General features: G+C 37.7%; 1 protein-coding gene across 7 annotated transcripts in view; it reads right to left on the bottom strand.

Annotated features, from left to right (window-relative positions):
- PHLDB2 (pleckstrin homology like domain family B member 2) overlaps positions 1–23,138 on the bottom strand; it is a 198,862-nt gene that overhangs the window by 31,346 nt on the left and 144,378 nt on the right. For 6 of the 7 annotated variants that reach the window (XM_019978192.2, XM_070787601.1, XM_070787611.1 and 3 more), the window contains 5 exons: positions 14,426–14,554; positions 8,131–8,286; positions 6,739–6,849; positions 4,098–4,187; positions 378–521 (listed from right to left, as the gene is read on the bottom strand). In XM_019978192.2, the coding sequence (XP_019833751.2) occupies positions 378–521; positions 4,098–4,187; positions 6,739–6,849; positions 8,131–8,286; positions 14,426–14,554 (630 nt within the window). The remainder of the gene's footprint in view (positions 1–377; positions 522–4,097; positions 4,188–6,738; positions 6,850–8,130; positions 8,287–14,425; positions 14,555–23,138) is intronic. The other variant, XM_019978254.2, reaches the window with a different exon arrangement.

The raw sequence follows: 23,138 nt of genomic DNA, 5'->3' as shown, positions 1-23,138 counted from the left end.
AAATGAAAAAGAAATCCGTACTGTAAAACAAAATTGAATACAAAATCAAACTGGAAAGGTGCTTCAAACCAACAATTTTAGAAAGTCTCTCTGGTTTCTAAGAAAACTAGGCTGGGCTAAAGCGCTAAGATAGAGTTTATTCTTCTGAACTTCCTTCTCCTAGTACTCTATACTCTGTACCATATTTCATGGTTTCAAGTATTATTATTAGTAGAGCATTACTTCCCAAATTGGTCTGTTTTTTAAACTCCGCATCACTCCAGCCCTCTGGTCAACCAGACATATCTTTGTCTCACACACCGTCATTTTCTGTCAACCATGGGTTAATTTTTGACATGAGGAAAGCAGTGAATGAATGAAATGGCATGCCAACACACCTCTTTACTTTGTGGCTGGCTCATCAGCACAGCTGTGGTAGGCCCAGCGGCAGTAGCATCAGCATCAGCAGGGAACTGAGTGGAAGGGGGGAGATTCGTGGAACTGCCACATGACTCATTAATTTCATTTACAATGATATAGCCCTAAAAGGAGGAATTGATACATTAAACATGAGGAAAGCAGGAGCTGAAGCATGCGAGAGTATTAATGCTCCAGTACAATGGAGTTAGCTCAGAGCATCACAGCCAGGTATCTGTGGTATTATCAAATGTTTCATTAAGGCAATCATCAGTTATTAAAATGGATGTATGGTGCTTAATCTTGAAAACTTGTATTTCCAACATAAGTAAATTTTCAGATAAAATCAAAATGACTTATTATAAATAACACAATACCTTTGATTTAAAAATATCCATCCATGTCAGCATTCATTCTGTTGACTGAATAAGGTTGTCACTACACAGCATTTAAAATAATCACACACAAAAATAAATCTGAGACATAAAATCGACAATGCAACCACTCTCTGATTCAAGAGACTTTTCCATAAATCTTTATTTTTAAGATTTTCTCTTTTTCTCCTGTTGCCTGACAAACTAGAGTGAATAAATATAGATTAGGGACTACTGACTTTTGCACTAAGACATTTACAAATCAGTAGTTTATTTTTAATAGAATCTAGTTTTTAGGCATCTCAACAAAATGAAAATGAAAAGGACACTATTCTCCTGTGAGCCTTCCCTAACAAGAGAAATGTACACGCACTCGTGCGCGTGCACACACACACATCGCACACACACACACACACACACACACATCGCATACACACACACACCCTTAAGGCAAAGTTGCAGCTCAAGATTGTTTCAGTTTAAGGCAACTTCCCTCTAGAACAGTGAATTTTGTTACTTTTAAATTCAATGATTCAGTTGTGGCTTCAGCTTAGAGAAAATACCCATGAATCAAAATCTTTGAGAATAAAAATTTCTGAATTTACATTTGAGGAAAAGGCCCTTGTAAATTACCATGGAAAGTAATTGTACAGACCATTCATATTTTCACTACATGAATAAAATAGTATGAAAAAAGAATAAAGGGTATAAATTAGCATCTCTCTTTTAAAAGTAAATTGTGTTAAATTTCGGAGAAGGCGATGGCACCCCACTCCAGTACTCTTGCCTGGAAAATCCCATGGATGGAGGAGCCTGGGAGGCTGCAGTCCATGGGGTTGCGAAGAGTCGGACACGACTGAGCAATTTCACTTTCACTTTTCACTTTCATGCATTGGAGAAGGAAATGGCAACCCACTCCAGTGTTCTTGCCTGGAGAATCTCAGGGACGAGGGAGCCTGGTGGGCTGCCATCTATGGGGTCGCACAGAGTTGGACACGACTGAAGCAACTTAGCAGCAGCAGCAGCAGTGTTAAATTTAATATTTGAGTTCTACTTGTCCATCAATCCTTTCAGACAGTGGCTCCAGGAAAGGTAAGACATTGTTATGCTGGTAAAGCAAAAATCCCAGACAGGAAAACAAGGTTTTCACTGAGAGTTTATAATTCTGACAAAGTAGAGAAAACCTGAGTTGACTGTTTATAAATTGAAGATATCAAAATTCTGCTGAATTTAGTTCTGCACTTCAGAAAGGGACAATAAGATAGTATGTAAAGTTTTATAATTTAAACTGAAGAAAGGAAGTTGAAAATTGGATTGTTAAATTTATTTTATCTTTGAGAATGAATGAGTAGCAACTTGAGTTATTCTTTGGCTAAGTTGGTAGAATCTTTCAAAACCAAAATTTGATTCCTACATGATTCATATAATAACCTATTATAACTGTAATAATCTAATTAATTGCTTAAAAATGTATATCATTTTTCAAAAGTGGGACTTATTTAAAAGAGTTGGATATAAATTCATCATTCTTTTAAAAGAAATATAGAGAATGAGAGAGTTGGGGGGAGAAAGAAAGACAAGAGAAAGAAAGAAAATTAAAACATCTTCTGAGCCAAGTCCGCTAGACACGAGAGAGAACACATAGCCACGCAACAAACATGAGAGTTGCAGACACACAAATACAGTCAAAACATCAAATGGGCTTTCAACAACAGGAGGGCTGCAGAGAAAAAGAGTAACTCTTTAATAGGAAGGCAAAGATTTTATTCTTCTAAGAGGTAAAGAGACCTTAGACCCTATCTAATGCATTTGGAAGCCACAAGCCCTTCAAACTCACGTCCAGAGTCACACTGCATACCTTTCTACTTAAACCTATTCTTTCTCCAGTCTTCTCTATCTCAGTAACAGCTACTCACCACCCACTTCATTATTCAAACTGGAATTTTTAACAGCAGCATTCCTGACAATGCCCTTAACGTACTTCACTCCCACATCCAATCTATCAGCAAGAACTGTCAACTCTACCTCCAAAGCATTTCTGCATCTAGCTGGTTCTGTCCATCTTTCTTTATTTGTTCAAATTCAAGTCACCAGCACCTCCAACTTATACTGCAATCACTGCCCCACTGGTTTTCCAGCAACTCTTCTTTATAATCCAGTAGAGCAGCTCAGAATGATCTTTAACAAATGGATCTCAAATAATGTCACCTCCCTGCTTAAAACCACTCAGTGGCTTCCCATCCACATAAAATAAACTATATTTCTTTAACATGACTCACCAGAGCCAGCCCCTGCCCGCCTCACTGACATAATCTTATTCCTCTACACTCCATTCACAAGCATCCTTTATGCAGTGAATCTGCCAGTTCTGTGTTGTAAATAATGGAGAGAAACTCCTTAACTGAATGGTCTAATAAAGCTTTTGTGGAAACATTTCACAAAATGCTTCCAAGGTACGTATCAGTACGTATCAGTCACACCTGTTATGTGATGAGCATTTACTTCACACACACACACACACACACACACACACATATACATACACACACACAGAGAAAATATTTTCTATTTTCTATGAAGGAATTCCTAACTTTACTGCTTTTTTTAAAGCAGTTTATAAAGTGGTTTTTGCTATTACAAAAAATTTTATGCATAAGCAAGCTTTTTCTTTAGCTTTTTGAAAAAAAAAAAAAAAAGATCAAGAAAGCTCTTTCTTTCTGGTCAGGGTTCTAATTTTCCAAATTAGAGTTCAAATATTTTTACCATTATAGGAGTGTAGCTCTATAAAAAGATATTTGGGAAAGGGTGGTGATGGGGTCTTGGGAAAGATGAACGTTTGGGATAAAGAGGGTGTACAGCTTAATGTAAACAGGATTTTTCCAATTTAGGGCGAAATAACCCAGACAACACTGGGGGAAAAGGGTAGAGATGTTTGGGGGCTTTTCAAGTTCCAGAAGACATAGGAAAAAGAGAAGAAAGTAGGAAAGATGAGAAACTGAGAAAGGAAAATGCAAGAGGAAAGAAGAGCTATTAAGACTAGTTTTGGTTTGGATCCTAAACGTTTGAAACCCCAAAGTAACCCACATCACTATTAAGCAAAGTATACACACACACACACACACACACACACAGCATCTGCATCAGACATAAAGATAATCCCTGAAATTCTCAAAGCATAAATCAGGAAAGGCAGGAAAACCTCAAAGCACTGAGTGCTTTCACAAGTCACTTCAGTTCACGTTTCCCAGTCAGCTAATCCCAGAAAACTGAGGTACATCTCCTGAGTTCTAAGGTGATAACGAGTGGACATGTAAAATCACAGCTTACCTCTTTCAGAGTATTGGGGGTGACAGGAAACCCTTTCCCCCCAGAGAGGCTGGAGTATTTCTTTTCCAAATTACAAAGATTTTCCTTTTCCTGAAGGAACACAAAATCTATTAAGCTGAGTCAACTTTGTATTTTCCTGATGACTAACAATGTCACTCTTGCATGGGACTTATTGACTCTTCCCATAACTTCTTTTGTGAAATGTTTCAATTACAGCCTTTTGTCTGTTTTTTAAAATTTTATTTGTTGGTTGTTTACTATTTTTGAGTTTTGGAGTTTCTAATATATTCTGTATACAAGTTTTTTGTCATTTACTCTTTTAGAAATCTTTGTTTACTCTGAGGCCACGAAGGTATACTTGCCAACCTGTATTTTCTAGAAACTTTATCTTGCTAATTTTTATGTTTAGGTCTGTAATTTGTCTCAAATTAATTTATACGCATGATATGAGGATAAACAGTGTTGAGATTCATTGTTTTCCATGTTTGCCCAGTTGATCCAGCACCATGTGCTGGACTTTCCTTTCCCCCTGGATTGTCTTGGAACCTTTGTCAAAAATCAATAGACTGTATGTGTTAGTCTATTTCTAGATTCTGTTCGGTTCCTCTGATCTATATGTCTATTTGTATGCCAGCACCACGCCCTCTTAAATGCTATAGCTTTACAGTAAAACTTGAAGTCAAATAGTATAAATCCTCCAATTTTGTTCTTGTTCAAAGTTGTCTTGGCTATGCTATGCCCTTTACATTTTCATGTACATTCGATTCCCATTATCTGCAGTGATGACCTTCTATAATGTTGCCACAAACACTGAAGCAGTGAATACTGACCCACTGTTCCAAAGGGAAATATAAGTTTGGGTTGCTGTGGGCATCTGGTCACAATATTTTCATCAACCGATCACTACAGAACTTTGTCTTAACGTGTGTTTCCATTTAAAGACATCTTATTTAATAGACAATGTTGCTTGTTAACATGAAACTCATAGCCAACAGTACTATAATTCCTGACTGAAAGCTGTTTATCTAACAGATGTATTTTCACCACGAGGCACATCACAACTTTCCTGCCCTTAGAACACCAGACAATACTTTAGCACTTGTGAGGCATTTTAAACAGCAAAATCACCGATGAAAAGCACAAAAACATGAAAACATGGCACCAAATGGTCTACAAAAAGGACATTTGCTTACAGCATGAGAGCAAAACAAGAAGGCAGAGTACTGTCTTGTTCAACCTCAACTGAGAATATGAACGTCCATTGAGTGACTCAAAATTTTCACTGTTCTGTGCTCACCTGTCCATCAATGACTGCATGACAAGTGTTGATTTTAGGGTTACAAAGGTTAGTAATTAGGTAGAGTCACAAATACGGACCCCGTGAATAATGAAGATCAACTGCAAATTTTAGCATCACTAGAATTTTTATTGGGGTTGAGGTGTAGCTATAGGCCAATTTGGGAAAACAAAAATCTTAAGACATAGTTTTTACAATAGAATTATGTATTTTAATGAGGAGATCTTATTTCTACTTTGTGCTTACCCATTAAAAACCTATCACTAAGAGATTTTTTTTCTTTTTTTGCTAAAATTTCAGCAACTACTTAAATATTATATGTTATACAATCTAATTTAAGCTGTGCTTTTGAATCTTGTGTGCAAAAGGTGGTGGGGAGCCTAATAGCACCAGAGTTCACCCCCAGAGCAGGGGATAGGGTTGGAAAGTCCAACTTCAACTGGCAATGTCCAGGTGCTGAAGAAGCAGGAGGAGGGGAACTGCTAGGGATTCATGTGGGCTACAGAGGCACTGTAAGTGAACTCATGATTGCATGTGAAGGGCCTATTTTCTCTTCTCAACCTGCAAATGGCTAAGCAGTAAAGATGGGAACGAGTGCTCCAGCTCCATTTATTCTAGATGGGACCATGGTACAGCATTGTCTTTAATCCATCATTTGAGATTTGTTCTCTCCTGCACTCTACTCTGAGTCCATCTCATATTTTCATGATCCCAAGTGTCCCATTGCTAAATGGCCTGCATGCAAGGCCCAGTCCAGAGACTAGCCCCATCAACTTTAATTTTTTGCGTCTTATCCCTGAAATTAAGAGATTATCAGAAAATTAGGCTGCAGTTTGGACAAAATAAACCCTTTACATGGAGCATATTAGAGGCTGGGTAGATGGGGACACCGTCCCTGTGATGAGGATGACCTTGCCACACCCACATGGGGCATTCACCTCATCAATTAAGCCAAACTAAATCCAATGTGGCATTTGCCAAGAAGACCCATATGCAAATAATTAGAGTTCAAAACACCAGAGCAACTGAGAATACGTTTAACCTATTTGATGAAAAATAAGATTTTTTTTTAAAGAAGAAAATCAGAAAACATACAGATTTCCCATAGTTTGGATTTCACGCTGTGGAAAAAGCATGAAGAAAATGTCTTTTCTTATTTCTGAATTACAGTTAATCATTCAGAGCATCAGTTTATTAATGTGGAAGATTAAATAAAGATGCATATAGAAAAACCTTCCTTAAATTATAATTCATTCATTAAAAGGCAGTTAGTTTGATGGAAACGACTTTTCCTGAACTGGAACCTGTGTTTTGCTGTCACCAGTACTGAAAAGAAATACTTACTCTCTGCAGCATCATTATTAAATTATTCTTTTCTTTCACAAAATGATCTTGTTCTCTTTGAGCCTGCTGGACAATGTGATTAGCTTGCTTTTTCAATGCAGAAATTTTTTCCTGGAGGAAAAAAAACCAACCATAGAAAGATGTACATTAGACACTTAAGGGTTTATTGTCTGTCCTGGAAAAGGGAGAAGTGTTTATAACTAGAAGTGCAGTGACCATATTTCATTGATGTTAGGTGTGGTTAGTCGCTCAGTCACGTCTGACTCTTTGCGACCCCATGGACTGCAGTCCGCCCAGGCTCCTCTGTCCATGGGGATTCTCCACTCAAGAATACTGGAGTGGGTTGCCATGCCTTCCTCCAGGGGATCTTCCCAACTCAGGGATCAAACCCAGGTGTCCCACAGTACAGGTGGATTCTTTCCATCTGAGCCACCAGGGAAGCCCAAGAATACTGGAGTGGATAGACTATCCCTTCTCCAGGGGAACTTCCTGATCTAGGAATCAAAATGGGGTCTCCTGCACTGTAGGCAGATTCTTTACCAGCAGAGTACCAGGGAAGCCCACCCAATGTTAGGTACGCAGTTATTATTATCCAGACTGTGAAGCAGTTTCTTTGAACTCACAAGCTCAAGGCTTTTCTTTACCTAAGACCAAGTGATTTGGAGTATATTTCAAGTATCCATAAGTCAATGGGAAATCTTGTTTTAGAACATAAATGAATTTCTGACTTCACCTTGGGAGATGCCTCATGGGAAGAAAAACAACGGAATTTCTTGTTTAAACTGAAAGTGTCACGTTCTCCATTGTCCTTTCCCTTAATTTTATCGGTTTAGTACAGAGCACTGGGGTGAGGATTATAAATTTTGGAACAAGAGATGAATTCTGGACTCGACATCTGGGTGCTCAGGGTTGGGTGGAGGCAGTCACTAGCATAGCATTCCCCAAGGCTGCTTCTAATAGTAATAAGCTATCAGCCAGCTTTGAAAACTATTGGGTCTGGAAACAGAAATTCCAAAAGAGTTTTCAACAAATTATTTTAAATCAAGTTACTATGATTGCAAAAGCAAATAATTTAAAATAAATATCTAGATTTCTGATTTTCTCTACCTTGGTGTTCACATAAAAGAATCAGACATTCATAAATACATCTACAGCATCAGGTAACACTAACTATACCAAGTCTCACTTTATCTAGTTCGGAGCATCAGCTGGCATGCACGTGGCAGGCTCCATGATCTGCCAAATGTAATAAAACACACAAAGATATTCAGATATAACAGATATACAGACAGATGGACACATGCTATAGCTATATTAACAATCACTATTGTCTCATGGCAAGGGGTATATATATTTTGACTTTTTACACTGAACAACACCTGGTAAAAGTACCTTTCTAGTAACAATGTTCCGTTGATACTCAGCCACTTCACGCAGGAGTTGCTGGGTCAGGTTCTCCTTTTCCTCATCTAGACGGCTTTCACGCTCAAGCTGCTGGAATTCCAGGTCTTCAAAGTGTTTGCTCTCAACATCCAGTAGGTCGGCATCCTTTGGAGAAAATGGAATGAAAACAAGACACACGAGAATGGCTGCAGCCTTCTTAACGTGAAGAAAAAATAAATAAAAGCAGAAAGTCCAAAATATCTTTGCAGTTACAACACTGACCAGGATTAGAACATGATAATCATCTCTTTGGAGTTAAACTCCAGAGTGGTGACTAGGATGAAACTGAAAGGGACTGCGGTAGGGGTGGGAGGGGGGCATTATTTCACCATTGGTTTTAGACTGTTCTTTGGTTGTAGGAATTCTTGCTTTAACTCTACCAGGTGGCTTTAAAATGGATCATGAAACATAAAAAGAAAGCCATAAATAACCTAAACATTATCTGCAGACCAAAGGTGTAACATAATCTCTTGAGAAACTTATTTTTCACAAATTTCCAGATGAAATCAGACTTTAGCATAAAGACTAAATTCAATATTTCAAAGTTGCTTACTATAAAAAATAAAAGATTCAGGGGATAGGGTGGGAGGTAGGAGGGAGGGGACTTATGTATACCTATGGCTGATTCATGTTGATGTATTGCAAAAAAAACAACACAATATTATAAAGCAATTATCCTTCAGCTAATAATAAATATATTAAAAAAAATAAACCTTAAAAAAAAGATTTAAAAGTTGGCATATGTAACAGATCAGAGGTACATATATGTACTCAAATGGCATATAACACAAGGCACTTGGGATGTGAGGAAGAAATATTAGACCTTCTTTATATTTATTTTTAGTTTTTCCTTTTCCTTTACAATTTCTCAATAAATGTTCTCTAATGTACATTCAGGTAAAGTAACATATGTAAGATTCCTTAAAATGAATATATATACTTTGAGCATGCATACAATACATATAATACACATATTTATAACATTATATGACCTATATGTATGTACATATAGGAATGCATGCTCAAGTAATTTTAGTGAAGGGAGAAGTCATCAAAAACATTTGAAGACCGGAGTTCTTATATGGGTTTCTGTCAATCCCTTAAAATTGTTTATAAAGCTTTTTACTAGAAACAGTAGGAACCACAGTGTTCATAAAGCACAAAGACTGACTCAAAAGGTTAAGCAGTGCTAGTCTAGGAATAAACTTCAGGACATTTAAGAACAAACAGAAATCGTAAAAATCAGTCTAGAAGAGGCATTCTCTAACCTATGAGATGTCTGAAGACAGGGGTGAAACTGGACCTGAGCAGAGGCTGGTACATGTGGTATGAATTGTTCTCCCATTTACTCAGAGAAAACAAAAAGCCTCCTGATTTGGGGAGCCTTTGACAGAACCATAAAATGTGGTATGTATAGAAGATTCTTTTTAAATATATAATTTATAAATAATTAATGACCCCCCCCAAAAAAAAACAGGCAGCTGGGCTATGTGACTCAGAGCTCTAAGTGCCTGGGCATTTTTTTCAAACAACACATTAAAAAGAGTTGGATTTTGTGTTGTTCTTTCTCAACCCTTTATCAAGCATAGTAGAAAACCTTTTGTATATGCGCATGCATGCACACACACACACACATATAGTATGTACGTATAATATGATACATATATTTTAGAAAACATGAATTTTTGCCTAACTAAAAAATTTATGACATTTTGGTTCCACTTGTTTGACTTGGTAAGAATAGAATACTAGATTTCTAATTTATATTTTTCAAAACTTTGATATAGTTTCATGTATTTTGGCATCTAGTATCACTGCTATGTCTAGAAAGTTTATTATCTTAGTGATTTAAAAAAAATTGAATGAGGATTGAATCTTTTAATTCAATTCTGAGAATATAAAGAAATACTATCTTGGTTTAAAAAAAAACAGGAAAATAAATGTGACACAGTATTATTAACTAAAGTACAGGTTCTGTTCAAATTTCAAAAAAAAAAAAAAAGAGTTGGATAAATCTGTGATAAATTAGGTCTATTATCAGTATTTAAACACACTACCCCCCCTCTGATTTTCATGTAAGTGATAAAGTAAATATTTTAATTAAATGAAGTATTTTTCTATCTTCTGGAATTAATTTTATTCTGGGGATGATTCACAAAAGGACTATTAGCTACCATGAAATTACAACCAGCACGATAGCAACAAGATTATTATGCCAACACAGACAGTGGATTCTTAAAGCCTAAGAACAGAAAAAACAAGGTGAAAAACTCATTCAGCATTTCTCAAAACTTCTTTACATTTTAATTGGCCAAATGTAAAGCAGTTTTGGTTTCAAGTAACTGGGTGATATTTCAAATTTATCAGAGATTTCATGCTTATAACTTCTACAAGAATTAATGAATTTGGACTAAATCTAGTTGTTACTAAAGGAATTAAGATGTAACTCTAATGTTATGTCTTAAAACAAAATATCTGCAGTCTTAAAACATCAGTGATATATTTATTCACAGAAGCTTCCATATTCAAGTTTTTAAAGACTTTCAATTAAACTTGGCCTGTGGCTAAAGGTTATTGAGACAAAAATTTTAATAAGGTTTCTTTTTTTTTTTCGTTTATAAAGAATGTTCACTCAAAGTGGGCATATGGCTCACAATATATACACTACGCTAGTAAATTGCTTGCCCCACATCTGGTTAATATGCAACATGTGTTATTTTAACCACATGAAGGTCACAAAGTCACTAATTTATTTTTAGTAAATATTTAAACCACTGTATGAAAATAATAGCACACTAGGCAGGAAAGTTTAAAATTAAACCTAAGCTCAGCACTCAGATTCCTCTGGTGTAATCATCTGATCAAGTTATCTAAAGCATTGAAATGTGTGTATATAAACTTACACCGTGAAAGAAAAACAACTTGGGAGGGTAAAAAAAAAACTGTTACAAGATTTTAGATAAGAATAAGTATTCAAGAGATGGAATTTAGGGGCAGGAGTAGTTTAATTGAGCACAGAATAATATATACAGGAAGCTCAAAGTCAAGTGTGTGACTAGTTGAATGAAAATTTTAACTAAACTTCTCCACTAAAAGAATATGACAAGTCCTTACTGGCTGCAAGTTCAAAGGCCAGGTGTGAAAGGAAATAAAACAGATGTGTTAAAGAAAATTCAGTGAAAGTCATTTTTTCTTCCCAATAACATTTTTGAGAATGTGTAGCTAGTGGTAAAGAACCCGCCTACTAATACAGGAGACTTAAGAGACGTGGTTTCGATCCCTGGGTCAGGAAGATCCCCTGGAGAAGGATATGGCAACCCACTCCAGGATTCTTGCCCGGAGAATCCCATGGACAGAGAAGCCTGGCACGCTACAGTCCATAGGGTCGCAAAGAGTCAGACACAACTGAAGTGACTTAGCACGCAGCATGCATGGCAGAAGTTTACCTGCACAACTTTGTTTTCTTTGCTTTCTTTCAGTAGAGGAACTGAAAGAAGAGACTAGATATGCTATGGCCAGGAGATACTACAGGAATAGTTTTATGACTGCTCAAGGCCAACTCTGAAAGCAAGTTTATAAACTTTTTAAGAGTGTGTTACTATTTCTCTGTCTTTATGCGCTATATTCAAAAACTCTTTTGCATACTTTTTTGAACTGGAAAAAAGACAATGAAAATTGTCTAGTACAAACTTCTCACTTTATACATGAGGATACTGAGGCCCATAGAGGTTGAATGACTTATCCAAGAGTAAAGGATAAACTAATTGTGGACCTAGTGAGGAAAACAGAAAAGGTCTCCTAATTGTAGATATCACTGTATAGAATTTTTTTTAAAATCAAGAGACCAAACTCAACCATTCAGCTGAACAAACATCAAAACACAAGAAAACTATCCTAGCCAGGCCTCTGCTGGCAAAGGAAAGGCTCATTTATCTTCAGCTTTTTTTCTCATATCACTTCTATGATTTGACTGGTAAGCCCAATTATCAACTACATTAAATCACAGGCCATGAAATCAACATTGGATGAAAACTGTATTCTGCCTCTAAAGCAATGACTTAGGAGTTAAGAAGCCCAGTCATAAATCCATAGTGTTTATGCACAAAGTCATTTTGCAGTTTTGGCTCACATATTTGAGATTGCATATAGGCTAAGAAAATTATTTTCTTCCTATTCATTCATTTTCTCGTGTCTGATTTGTCACCTAATGAAGTTAGTTGTAATAAAATCAACATTACTGAATTTAGCTTAAATGCCTTGGGGAAAGCTCTGTAATGAAGTGCTATTCTGGAGTGTTTGCAGTCTGAAGGGAAATGAGTTGTGATAACACAGGAAGCTCCAGTATGAATGGACTTCTCATGAAGTAAGTGAACTTTTTACTGATTAAGCCAAAGGACTGATGAAGAGTCATTTTGATCATTGTCCATCTCTGGAAAACAGAATTAGTATTTCTCTTAATATCAGGTGAACAAAAGCTAGCACAAGCCAGTTTCTCTCCTAAGGAAAGGGGTTTTATGATAAAAATTTTGCAGTCTGCTTGGAAAGGAAGAGGAAGGAGTCTTTGCCTTCGATTAGTGGAATAGGCTGTCTGCATCATTTCCTTTCAACTTTTGCAGTCAAAATCCTTGGAACATACAGAAATTTATGAGTTATCTTATAGTATCTAGATTAAGCAAACTAATTATATTATGCTTGACTCCAAGTTATTAATAGAATTTGCCAATTTTTATTTGAATATTTATAAAGAATACAAGCAATAACTAGATAACTAAAGGAAGGGAAGAACAAAATGTATAACCATGTTTCTGACTCTAAATAAAGCATTATGGTGACTGTGTAAAATCTTTAGCAATAACAAAAACTGAAAAATAGTGAACAAATATAAAAAAATCAGTTTCCCAATCTCTTTTGTGAATTGGCATAAACACATTAAAAAAAAACTACAAACTAAAATAATTTTACAAATACTTTTCTTTTTCCAATCATTTTTATCATAAGACTTTCAGCGAATTGGGACACTGACGGACAGGAAGTTTTATCTTTTTACAGCAAATTAAGCTGTATACAATAAAATCAATGAAGGGGAAGAAACAGTTTTGAAATTTTTTTTAATCCAACATTGTACAAATTACAAATATTAGAATTGTTAAGCTGTAGTTAACTTGTCTGTACTGGTTTCTTTCTATACTGAAAGATTCTTTCCATCTGTGCAATACCTTGAAAAGCTTCAACTATAAATTTTCATAACCTAGTGATACTCAGGGGTATCAAACATTTTTGTATTCAAGGTCATCTTAAATATTTTCAAGGGTATACTATCTTAACTGATTTTTACCAAGTTGCCCATTTCCAAGAAGGCACAAACATAGTAATATGAGTAAAACTAGTTTTTCCTACACCTGTGGAATCATAAAATGTTACTTATTTAGGACAAATTACTATTATACTCCTTTAGAGATCCAGAACTATTAATGACTGACTCCCCATAGTCACAGCCTATCTGGGCTGCTGTTTAGAGCAAACAACCCAGCTGTCAAGAGGCTATGAAATATGAAGTGGTCTTCCTAGTGTTTGCAAAACTATCCACCTAGGAAGACAGGTAGCAAGGTCTTTTCAACACTGCCAGTATTAAAGATCGAAGAACAGCCTGATAAAATTCAACTAGAAAATCTATGCTGCATAAAATTTTAAAAAATTATGAAGCCTGAATATTGAATGCCCTGCATCTTGGGTCTTGTTTGATTATGTGATCATGCTAATGAGTTCAATGACACTAAGAATAAGAAAGGAAAAGAAAAACAGAATGATGAGAGGTGGTGGGGAGCAAACCAGAGAATAGAAAAATCTGTGCACAGGAGTATAAAATTAAGCTGGCGGGGGGGAAAAAATACAAGGGAAATTAGTACTCAAGATGCAGTAGAGAATGGAATGCAGGAAACAATGTCAGCTGATTTAAATGCTACAGTCTTGCTGGTTACATATCAGTGACAGCTCTCTTTTGTTTCAAAGAAGGACTAGAAATGTTTTTGCATTATTAATGAGGTGAAGGATTCCAAGAAGGAATTTTATAACCGATTAGCAAGGAATAATATGTACTGTCAGCATGCATATTTCTATTTAAAACATTATCTAATGAACAGAGTTTATGCAAATTTATGCTATGTGAAGGAGGGAGTCAAAGGTAAGTGGAACTTCATTGAAAAAAAACAAAAAAACAACTAGCACATTCCTGTTTGCTACTGACCCTCTTCAGTTGTTGTTGTAACTGTTCCCTCATGGACTCAGGACAATTGTCCAGCTGGGTCTTCTGCTCGGAGTAAAGCTCCTGAAGCCTCTCTAGTTTTTCCCTTTCAGCATCAAGCTTTACCTTCTCCTGAAGTTCAGAAATCAGAAAATAGAAGTTACCTTCACACCCCAAGCAGGCGTTAGTGAACATTTCCCATGGATAACACAAATAAACAAACTCACAAACTCCAGACATCCTAGGAATGTAGAAACATATCTTGTTAGTGACTAAGATAAGGGGGTCTAAGTGGAAGTAAAGACAAGGGGCCCCATTTCTGCATTCTCCAAACCCAGCCCACTCCGTTGGGTGCTGGCACTGATCCCCGTCTTTCCTTCCTCCCTTCCTTCCTGCCACCATGTTACAAAAGCAGAGGAAGCAACGGTCATGTTGGTCAATGGTGAACAAAGAACAAAAGAAATGCCAACCAAATTCCTAAGATAGCCCTGCAGAGAGTCACTTGCCAGGGAACCAAACAAAGGATGGCTAGGATTTACCTTGAGCACAGTCAGAGTCCAATTTGCTGAAGGCATGTGTTAAGTAAACTTTGGAAACTATTTAAATTTTGTTCTCAGCTTAGAGGCATGTTAGGTGCATAAGTTGATACTCCAGTCATCTGGAAGTTTCAGCTCTTTGGCAAACCTCAGAGCTTAAGCAACTAGAAAATCTGCTGTCAAGGAGATCATCTAGTTCAGACATTGAGAGAGATAGTAAAAATGCAAGGTTGACAAAGCAGCAAAAGGAAGACTTGTTAGACAGTTTAGATATACTAAAGGTGTGACATTTATTGTGGAGATAAGGACTTCCCTATAAAGACTGACATAAAAAATAACTGAAACGAGGACTATGGGAAAAAGTAAAGGAGTCAGAGAACAGACAAGAAAAGAGAAGATAGCACTACCTCCCTCCCAGTCACACACTCCAAAGTGACCCTGGATGTTTTCCAGGGTGTAATAGGCAAATACTGTAATACACTATTACACAGTCTTATAAGGCTGCCTCTTAAACTGAGAAACAAAAGTGTCAGTTTTCCCATCTTACGTTCCTTTTATGATGCTCTGGACCCTTGAAGTAACTTTCAGATCTAATTCTCCCCTTGTATAACCTCAGCCTAAACTAAAGCGCTTCAGTGGGATGGTACACCACCAAGAGCTGAGGCGTGTGTGCTCTGTCGTATCAGACTCTGCCACCCCGAGGACTGTAGCCCGCTAGGCTCCTCTGTTCACGGGATATTCCAGGCAAGAATACTAGGGTGAGTTTCCGTTTCCTTTTCCAGGGGATCTTCCCAACCTGGGGATCAAACCCGCATCTCCTGCATTCGCAGGATTCTTTACCACTGAGCCACCTGGGAGCCCTCCTTTAGGTTACTCACTTTCAGTGGTGCTACCAGAAAAGCTGCATTCTGTTTTACATCTCCCTGCTTCTGTCACTGTTCCCTGCCCCTTTGATAAGCAAAATACCACCACTTGACTTTGTTATGTTCACTATTGATTTGGTAGAAATAAAGCTGGCTTCCAAGCATATTACAGAAAAAAATTTTTTTGAAAGATGAAGATTTGAAGTAGCCCTATAAATTTATACCGCTTTCATTTCTTCATCCAAATGGTCGGGATTTCCTATGTAAACATATGTGTAAATTCCTTATAAAAGATGTTGTATTTTAAGTCTAAAACTATATGACATCAATACCTACATCAGTGCACTTGAGTCTCCACTTTTGGCTTACATTTTTAAATTTTGAGGGTATTTTAGAAATGTATATTTTGATTTAAAAGTGCTTTTCTAGAAATGATTAAATCTAGAAGTCATAAAACTGAGACTCTTACCTCATTTATCAGCCTAAAAATGATTCTACAACTTAGACTTTAGCAGACAATCAAGAAAGTTTCCTACAAGGGAACTTCCTGGCAGCTCAGTGGTTAGGACTTGGTGCTTTCACTGCCAAGGGCCCAGGTTCAATCCCTGGTCTTGGAATTAAGATCTCACAATAAAAAAGAAAGGAAGTTTCCTGAGTCTTTAATGTGAAGCATGCTCACTATGCACAGCTGCTGTGTAGGAGTAAGAAGAAGCAATGGTGTCTTTCACAGAATAAAGGATTCTCAAGTGTTACCTCACAGAAAATTGAATATACTAGTACCAGTCAGTCTTTAGCTTCAGAATTAATCATTTTTTCCCTTAATAAAACCAACAATACAGAACACTTGTTGTCTTTTGGCTAAGAAAATGTTCTATTTCCCTTACTTGCAAATCAAAGATTGCCCTATTACATAGCAAAAGAATTTTATCCACAAAGAGTTCTGTTTCTAGGTACTGTATCATCAGAATTTGCACCCATTCCAGTTCCAAACAGAAAGGTAAACAAGTAAGAAAAGTATTTATTCCAATCAAATAGCAAATGTGCAAAGCCCTAAGATTTAAAATCATGTATGATAGAAAACACTGAAACATCTAATATGAAAAGGCCTAAAAGACAGGTCTTAATTCCAAAGAAATAACCCAACTATTCCGCTAATGCTCCCAATTTGTAAACTGTTAATAATAAGCACAAATAAACAACTAGGAAAACATACCTTGTGTCTACATAGTGCCTTCCTTCTGAGGTGCTCAAAACGTTTGGCAATCCCACATAAGGAGGCGGTTACAAGAATTACGCAAGCGGGAACCACCAAAACCGCCTGCGGCTTCTCTGTGGTTCTCAGTAGTGCTGTGGCCACTACCTCGGTCTCAGAGCGAAAGCTCAGTGGGGCTAAAGCTAGGGCAGAGGAAGTGAGGGGAAGGATGGAAGAGGCACTAGTGGCAGATGGGCCAGGCTATAAATCACAGGGGGCGCAGAGCTGATATCACTCCTACAAGAGCCAACAGTAGACCAACAGCTGAGCCAGAAAGAAATGAATATACCTCTCTTCTAATTATTGTCCAGGAAGTTTTCAAAGAAAAATTAGCTCTAGGCAAGCGGTTGATTAGAGCTGAAAGTATCACCCATGACATTCCAGGGTTCGGGGAGTCTAGCTTTTTACATGTAACATATTAACACCAGGTATCATCCTCGTTCCCCAGGTTCAAACTGGTAACGTCACCTATTTTAATTACTACAGTGCTATTTTCTCTTTTTAATTTAAATTTTTTATTTTCTATTGACTACAGCCGATTAACAATATGATGACAGTTTCCAGTGAACAGTGAAGGAACTCAGCCATAGACATACACTTATCCATTCTCCCCTAATTTCCCCTCCCATCCAGGCTGCCACATCACATTGGGAGACAGCCCATTTTTTCTTAGATTCATAAATCCATTTTCAGGAAATGAATGATTTAAACTGCATTTTTAATATTTTAACAAATTTAAATTATTTTGTTGAAAGAATAAGATTAATCTTTCAGGAATCAGAACAGTCCAGGAAGATGCAGATGTACAGGGGGGCATTTATTTAAAAAAGACCAGTACATGACTTCCCTAGAGACACGGCTGCCTCCATTGTTTTCCAATTGCCTTGTCTTCTCTACATGGACTGGCAAAAATCCAGTTGGGTCATAAATTCATTGCCAGATTCTGCCTATTTTGCATATTGAAGACTGATGTTCCTAAAGTGTATACAGGGCCAAAGGTAAATTTTTCACCAGCAAATGAAAGTAAAAAGCGCTGTATAGAGTTGGGCTTACATCTGCTTTCCCAGTGAGTTGTTCATTCACTCAGCCAATAAATATTTGTAAACGGACTAGAGAAAGAGAAAAGAAGTAAGTTGATCACTGTCCCTATGAAGTACAATCTAGCTAGTTCTGTGCTTATCAGCCCTGACCACATTAGAATACACTGGGAGAGCTTTTAAATATACTATTTTCCAGAGATATAAGGCTAGGGATGAAACATTTAAAAAACTTCTCCAGGTTTTCTCATACGTAACCAGAATCACTGATTCAGCCAACCAGAATAATGTGAGAGCCAAAGAACTACAAAATGAACTAAAATTTGATTTCTGGGATGAAGACTTAGGACAAAATACAGAATCCATCAAAATTTGTTATGAAGGTATTTGACCTTAGAACCTTGCCTTCATAGTATAAAAGTCCTCTCTTACAAGTAACATTCCAAATGTAAAGTTTTTACTTTTAGATTAAATGCCTCAAGTAAACCCCTCTTCCCAAAAGAACTGTAAGATTCCAACATCCAAAATGCTTTCAAAGAGGAAAGACAAATTTTAAGATCAGAAGTAAAATGACTGTCTTCTAATCATACCAATGATCAGGAGAAGGTATAAATTTACCTTAGTAATTTGAACATGTACACAGGAGTTGCCAATAATCTTGAATAAACTTAAAAATCCAAGACTTTATTTTGTCAAATCTCTGGTTAAAAGACAATAAATTTTCTCTATGTTGTAGTCTCAAAGGAAGGAACTGAAATTTAACTCGCTGGCTCTATTATAATTTCACTACCACACAGAAAATTTTTGAATGCCAATAAAAACGTAATTTTACAACATCTAACTAATATTTGGTTTGACTTTACCCTGTAAAGATGCCTACTTCATTAGTTTATAGGGTTGCCAGATAAAATAGAGGAAACCCAGTTAAATGTGAACTTAAGATGAACAACAAATGATTTTCTAAATGTATGGTGGTGGTTTAGTCGCTAAGTCATGTCCGACTCTTCTTGAGTCCCATTGACTGTAGTCCGCCAGGCTCCTCTGTCCATGGGATTCTCCAGGAAAGAATACTGGAGTGGGTTGCCATTTCCTTTTCCAGGGGATCTTCCCAACCCAGGGATCGAACCCAGGTCTCCTGCATTGCAGACAGATTCTTTACCATCTGAGCTACGAGGAAAACCTGCTTTTAAATATAAGTATGTTTCAGATGGGGCTTCCCTGGTGGCTCAGCAAGTAAAGAATCCACCTGCGAGGCAGGAGACTGACTCGATCCCTGGGTTGGAAAGATCCCCTGGCAGCCCTAAATCTGGCAGCCCTATTAGCTTGATAAAGGTTTTCTGAAAAATTAAAATTCATATTTGTAATTTCCAAAGTATTCAGAACAGAATCCAGCACAAAGAGGTACTGAAGCCATGTTTCTTGAAACACTGTGTCAAGTTTGCAACTGATGCACAGATACGTTAAAATTCATAATACCTAAGCTAATAATTTAATGTATCCTTTTATTTATTTTTGTCTGTGTTGGTTCTTAGTGGCTGAGCATGGGCTTTTCTCTGGCTGTGGCAAGCAGGGGCCACTCTTCAATGCAGTGTGAGGGCTTCTCATTGTGGTGGTTCCTCCTGTTGTGGAGCAGAGGCTCTAGGGTGTGTGGGGTCAGGAGATGAGGCTCCCAGGCTCTACAGCACAGGCTCAATAGTTGTGGAGCAGGGTTACCCTGCAGCATGTGGGGATCTTCCCAGACCAGGAACCAAACCTGTGTCTTCTGCATTGCTGGGGGGACTCTATATCACTTAGTCACCAGGGAAGGCCCTCTAAGCCATCATTTTTAAGGATGCATGGGTGCGAGCTCAGTCACTTCAGTTGTGTTCAACTCTTTGCGAGTCCCTGAACTGTAGTCCACTGGGCTCTTCTGTCCATGCGGATTTCTCCAGGCAAGAATACTGGAGTCGGTTGCCATGCCCTTCTTCAGGGGATCTTTTCAACCCAGGGATCAAACTCAAGTCTCCTGTGTCTCCTGCATTACAGGCAGATTATTTACCACTGAACCACCAGGAAAACCCCCTCTAAGCCATCATTTTTAAGGATGGCCCATTCAAAGTCCTCTCCATACACCTTCCAGTCTCTTTCTTTCCAGTTCCTAAACCACATGGGGAGGTTTAAGAGGCATGTATTCTCAGAGGTTCAAGATCAGGCAATTGTTTTAGAGCCAAAATTACTTATCTGAAATTTGTAAGGCCAAATGTGTTCTAGGTTTCAGAATATCCTGCATTTAATTGAGGTAACACAGTTTATAAAGCATATACTGTATGGCATTTTCAGTGAGGTCTGGGGCAATACCCTATAATCAAATATACTTCTATTTCTGCTGCTACTTATGAATATTCATATCAAGTATGAATATCAGTCCAAGTCAAGTTTTGCAACCATAAGTTTTGATGCCAACCTGACTAAAAAAAATGTTTTTCCCTACAAAACTTTTCAGAATTATAGAGGAAAGATCATGGACCTATGTCCATAGATGGGTAATTGTTGAAAACCCTCTTGAGAGGCACATTCTTATATTATTTTCAGAGGATTTTTTTTTCTGTTGATTTTTGACATATTAATTGCACAATTGATGGATGTTTAGTGTAGAAAACACTGGAAAATCAGAACACTATGAATTTATGTAATCAAACAATCATCAGGAAAAAAAATCACCCTAATCTGGAATCCTAATCCCCAAATCCCACAATATATTTCCACTTCCTCTGAACAGGGAGCTAACTTTGAAATGTAAGAAAGAGGCACGGGAAGGGCTGGGTCTCTTCTGAACACTGCCTGTGACTTGGCAGCGACTCTGCACCCAACAGGCATTAACACTTTGCATGGAATTCTCGGCAGGCTCAGTCTTCTCCTGGCTCAGAAGGAAGGATGGGGAGGAAGTAACAGGTACTTTGGCAAGAGGATAATGGAGAATACAATTAACCACTTAAGATACGAGGCTTATTACAGAAAAATTAGCCAACTAATTGAAGGAAATTTCACTCAGGAACACGCTGCATGGCATGGAGTGATTTAAGCTTCAGTTCCCACATTTAAGTGTGTTTAGCTACAAAAGTATGCAGACCAGGATTGCTACAAAGTCTCACAGTCTATCTGTGTGAGGACAGATCTTAAAACAGAAGGATGGTTTGAACTTTGTGATGACCCATCTGGGTGATAGGAAAGACTTCAACAAGACTATGTGAGCAAAGCCTTTCCTTAACCATTTTATTTAATTTCAGTACAACTAATTTTTGATTGTCATATGCTCAGGGGCAGGAATGAGAAGATAATCCAAAAATAGAGACACTGAAAAGCTATTTTCGCTTCTGAATTTTTTATGTTGTCAGAAATAGACAAAGACAGAAGGGAAATGGACATAAACAAATGCAGAAATACATCCAGCAGTCCAAATGAGGCTTTGCCTTTAGAGAGCGGAAGCGCTGGGGGAGGGAAGCCGTTCCAGCTCTGCCCAAACTGAGCTTCACAGTTCTGGTGGCTTCCCAGTCACCAAGCCCATCAAACTAAAATAGTTTTCCAATGCAGAGGTTAACAACAAGTCTCTCTCCTTTCTCTTGCTCTAAGAAAATACTATGGCTTTATGTTTACTGCTTCAAATAAATATCCCCTTTGAGTTGGTGTTCAACCCTGATCCTCCTATTTGTTTGGGGTTCATCCAAGCTCATAGAGCTCTACTTGTGATGTGGCCACTCTCTGAGAATGCAACAGGCAAATGGCCTTCCGCTTAGAGCCACCTGTAAACAGGCACACTGATGGGCTTGACAATGGTACCCATAAGGGCAATGAAAGGGCAGTCCAGGGAGCTACTGCAAACATGTATTGTACATATATGCATATGTATATATATGTGTGTGTGCACACATACATGTACACACATATATGTGCACATATATATACACAATACATATATGTATGTATATATATTCAACAAATACATGTCTATATTTTATGTTGTATATATTATTATGTCTGTAGTTTATATTTTGAGCTTCCCTGGTAGCTCAGAGGGTAAAGAATCTGCCTGCAATGCAGGAGACCTGGGTTTAATCCAGGAAGATCTCCTGGAGAAGGAAAAGGCTACACTCCAGTATGGCCTGGAGAATTCCATGGAGTCTATGGGGTTACAAAGAGTCAGACACAAGTGAGCATAGTATAGTACCATATAATAAATAGCGGTCACCTATGAAACACATCAATTTATACTAAGCACGGAAAACAGAATGATAGTTCCCAAATAAGCTAAAAGAAATAACATTAAAGTCTGATCTTGAGAGCCAAGGAAACAATGTCGATAATTTCACACCAGGATTTGAACTCTCATGCGATGTTAAACTTTTCTCCTATGGCTCCAGGCCCTGTCTCCAAAAAATGAGAGCCAGGCTTTCAGGATGTGCTGCCGACATCTGAATTGGAGTTTGCCCAACAGGGATATCTTTCCAGGTTTTGGTTTTCTCATTCCACCGTTTATATCTGACAGCAGCAACAGGTGTATGGGAAAGGAAACGAGATCCAAAAGGGTAAAGGCCACTTCCTTCTTCTGTCTTACGCCCTGGCTCGACGAGCCGCCTGGCATGAGCACTTGGGCAGACTATCCCAGCTGTCCTGAAACTTGGCTGCACGTAGCTCTTAAGCAGGTGTTTGGCTCCACGTTTCTGTTCAGACTTAGCCAGGACTCGCCGTTAGCAGAAGATCCAAGGACAATATTCCCCAAGAATACTGGGCGGTATTTTGGCACCTCTTATGAGCTGGATAAACAGTGGATAACAGTGCCTGCCTCTATTTCACAGGCTAGAGAGGGAAATACATATCTAACAAAACCAAAACAAATATAAATGATAAAATGTGATTTGTGAAAGGACTGATAGAACAACAGAGAGCATACCATCTGAGCTGGAAAGGGCTGGTAGAGTTTTTCTGAAAAACTAACACTGAGCTCAAGCCTTGAAAGACAGAACCAACCAGACACAGAATATGGGAAAGGAG

The sequence above is a fragment of the Bos indicus genome, chromosome 1 (genome assembly GCF_029378745.1).
Source record: "Bos indicus isolate NIAB-ARS_2022 breed Sahiwal x Tharparkar chromosome 1, NIAB-ARS_B.indTharparkar_mat_pri_1.0, whole genome shotgun sequence".
Taxonomy (NCBI): domain Eukaryota; kingdom Metazoa; phylum Chordata; class Mammalia; order Artiodactyla; family Bovidae; genus Bos; species Bos indicus.
Note: the sequence above shows the minus strand (reverse complement) of the source record. Positions and strands in the feature narration are given on the sequence as shown.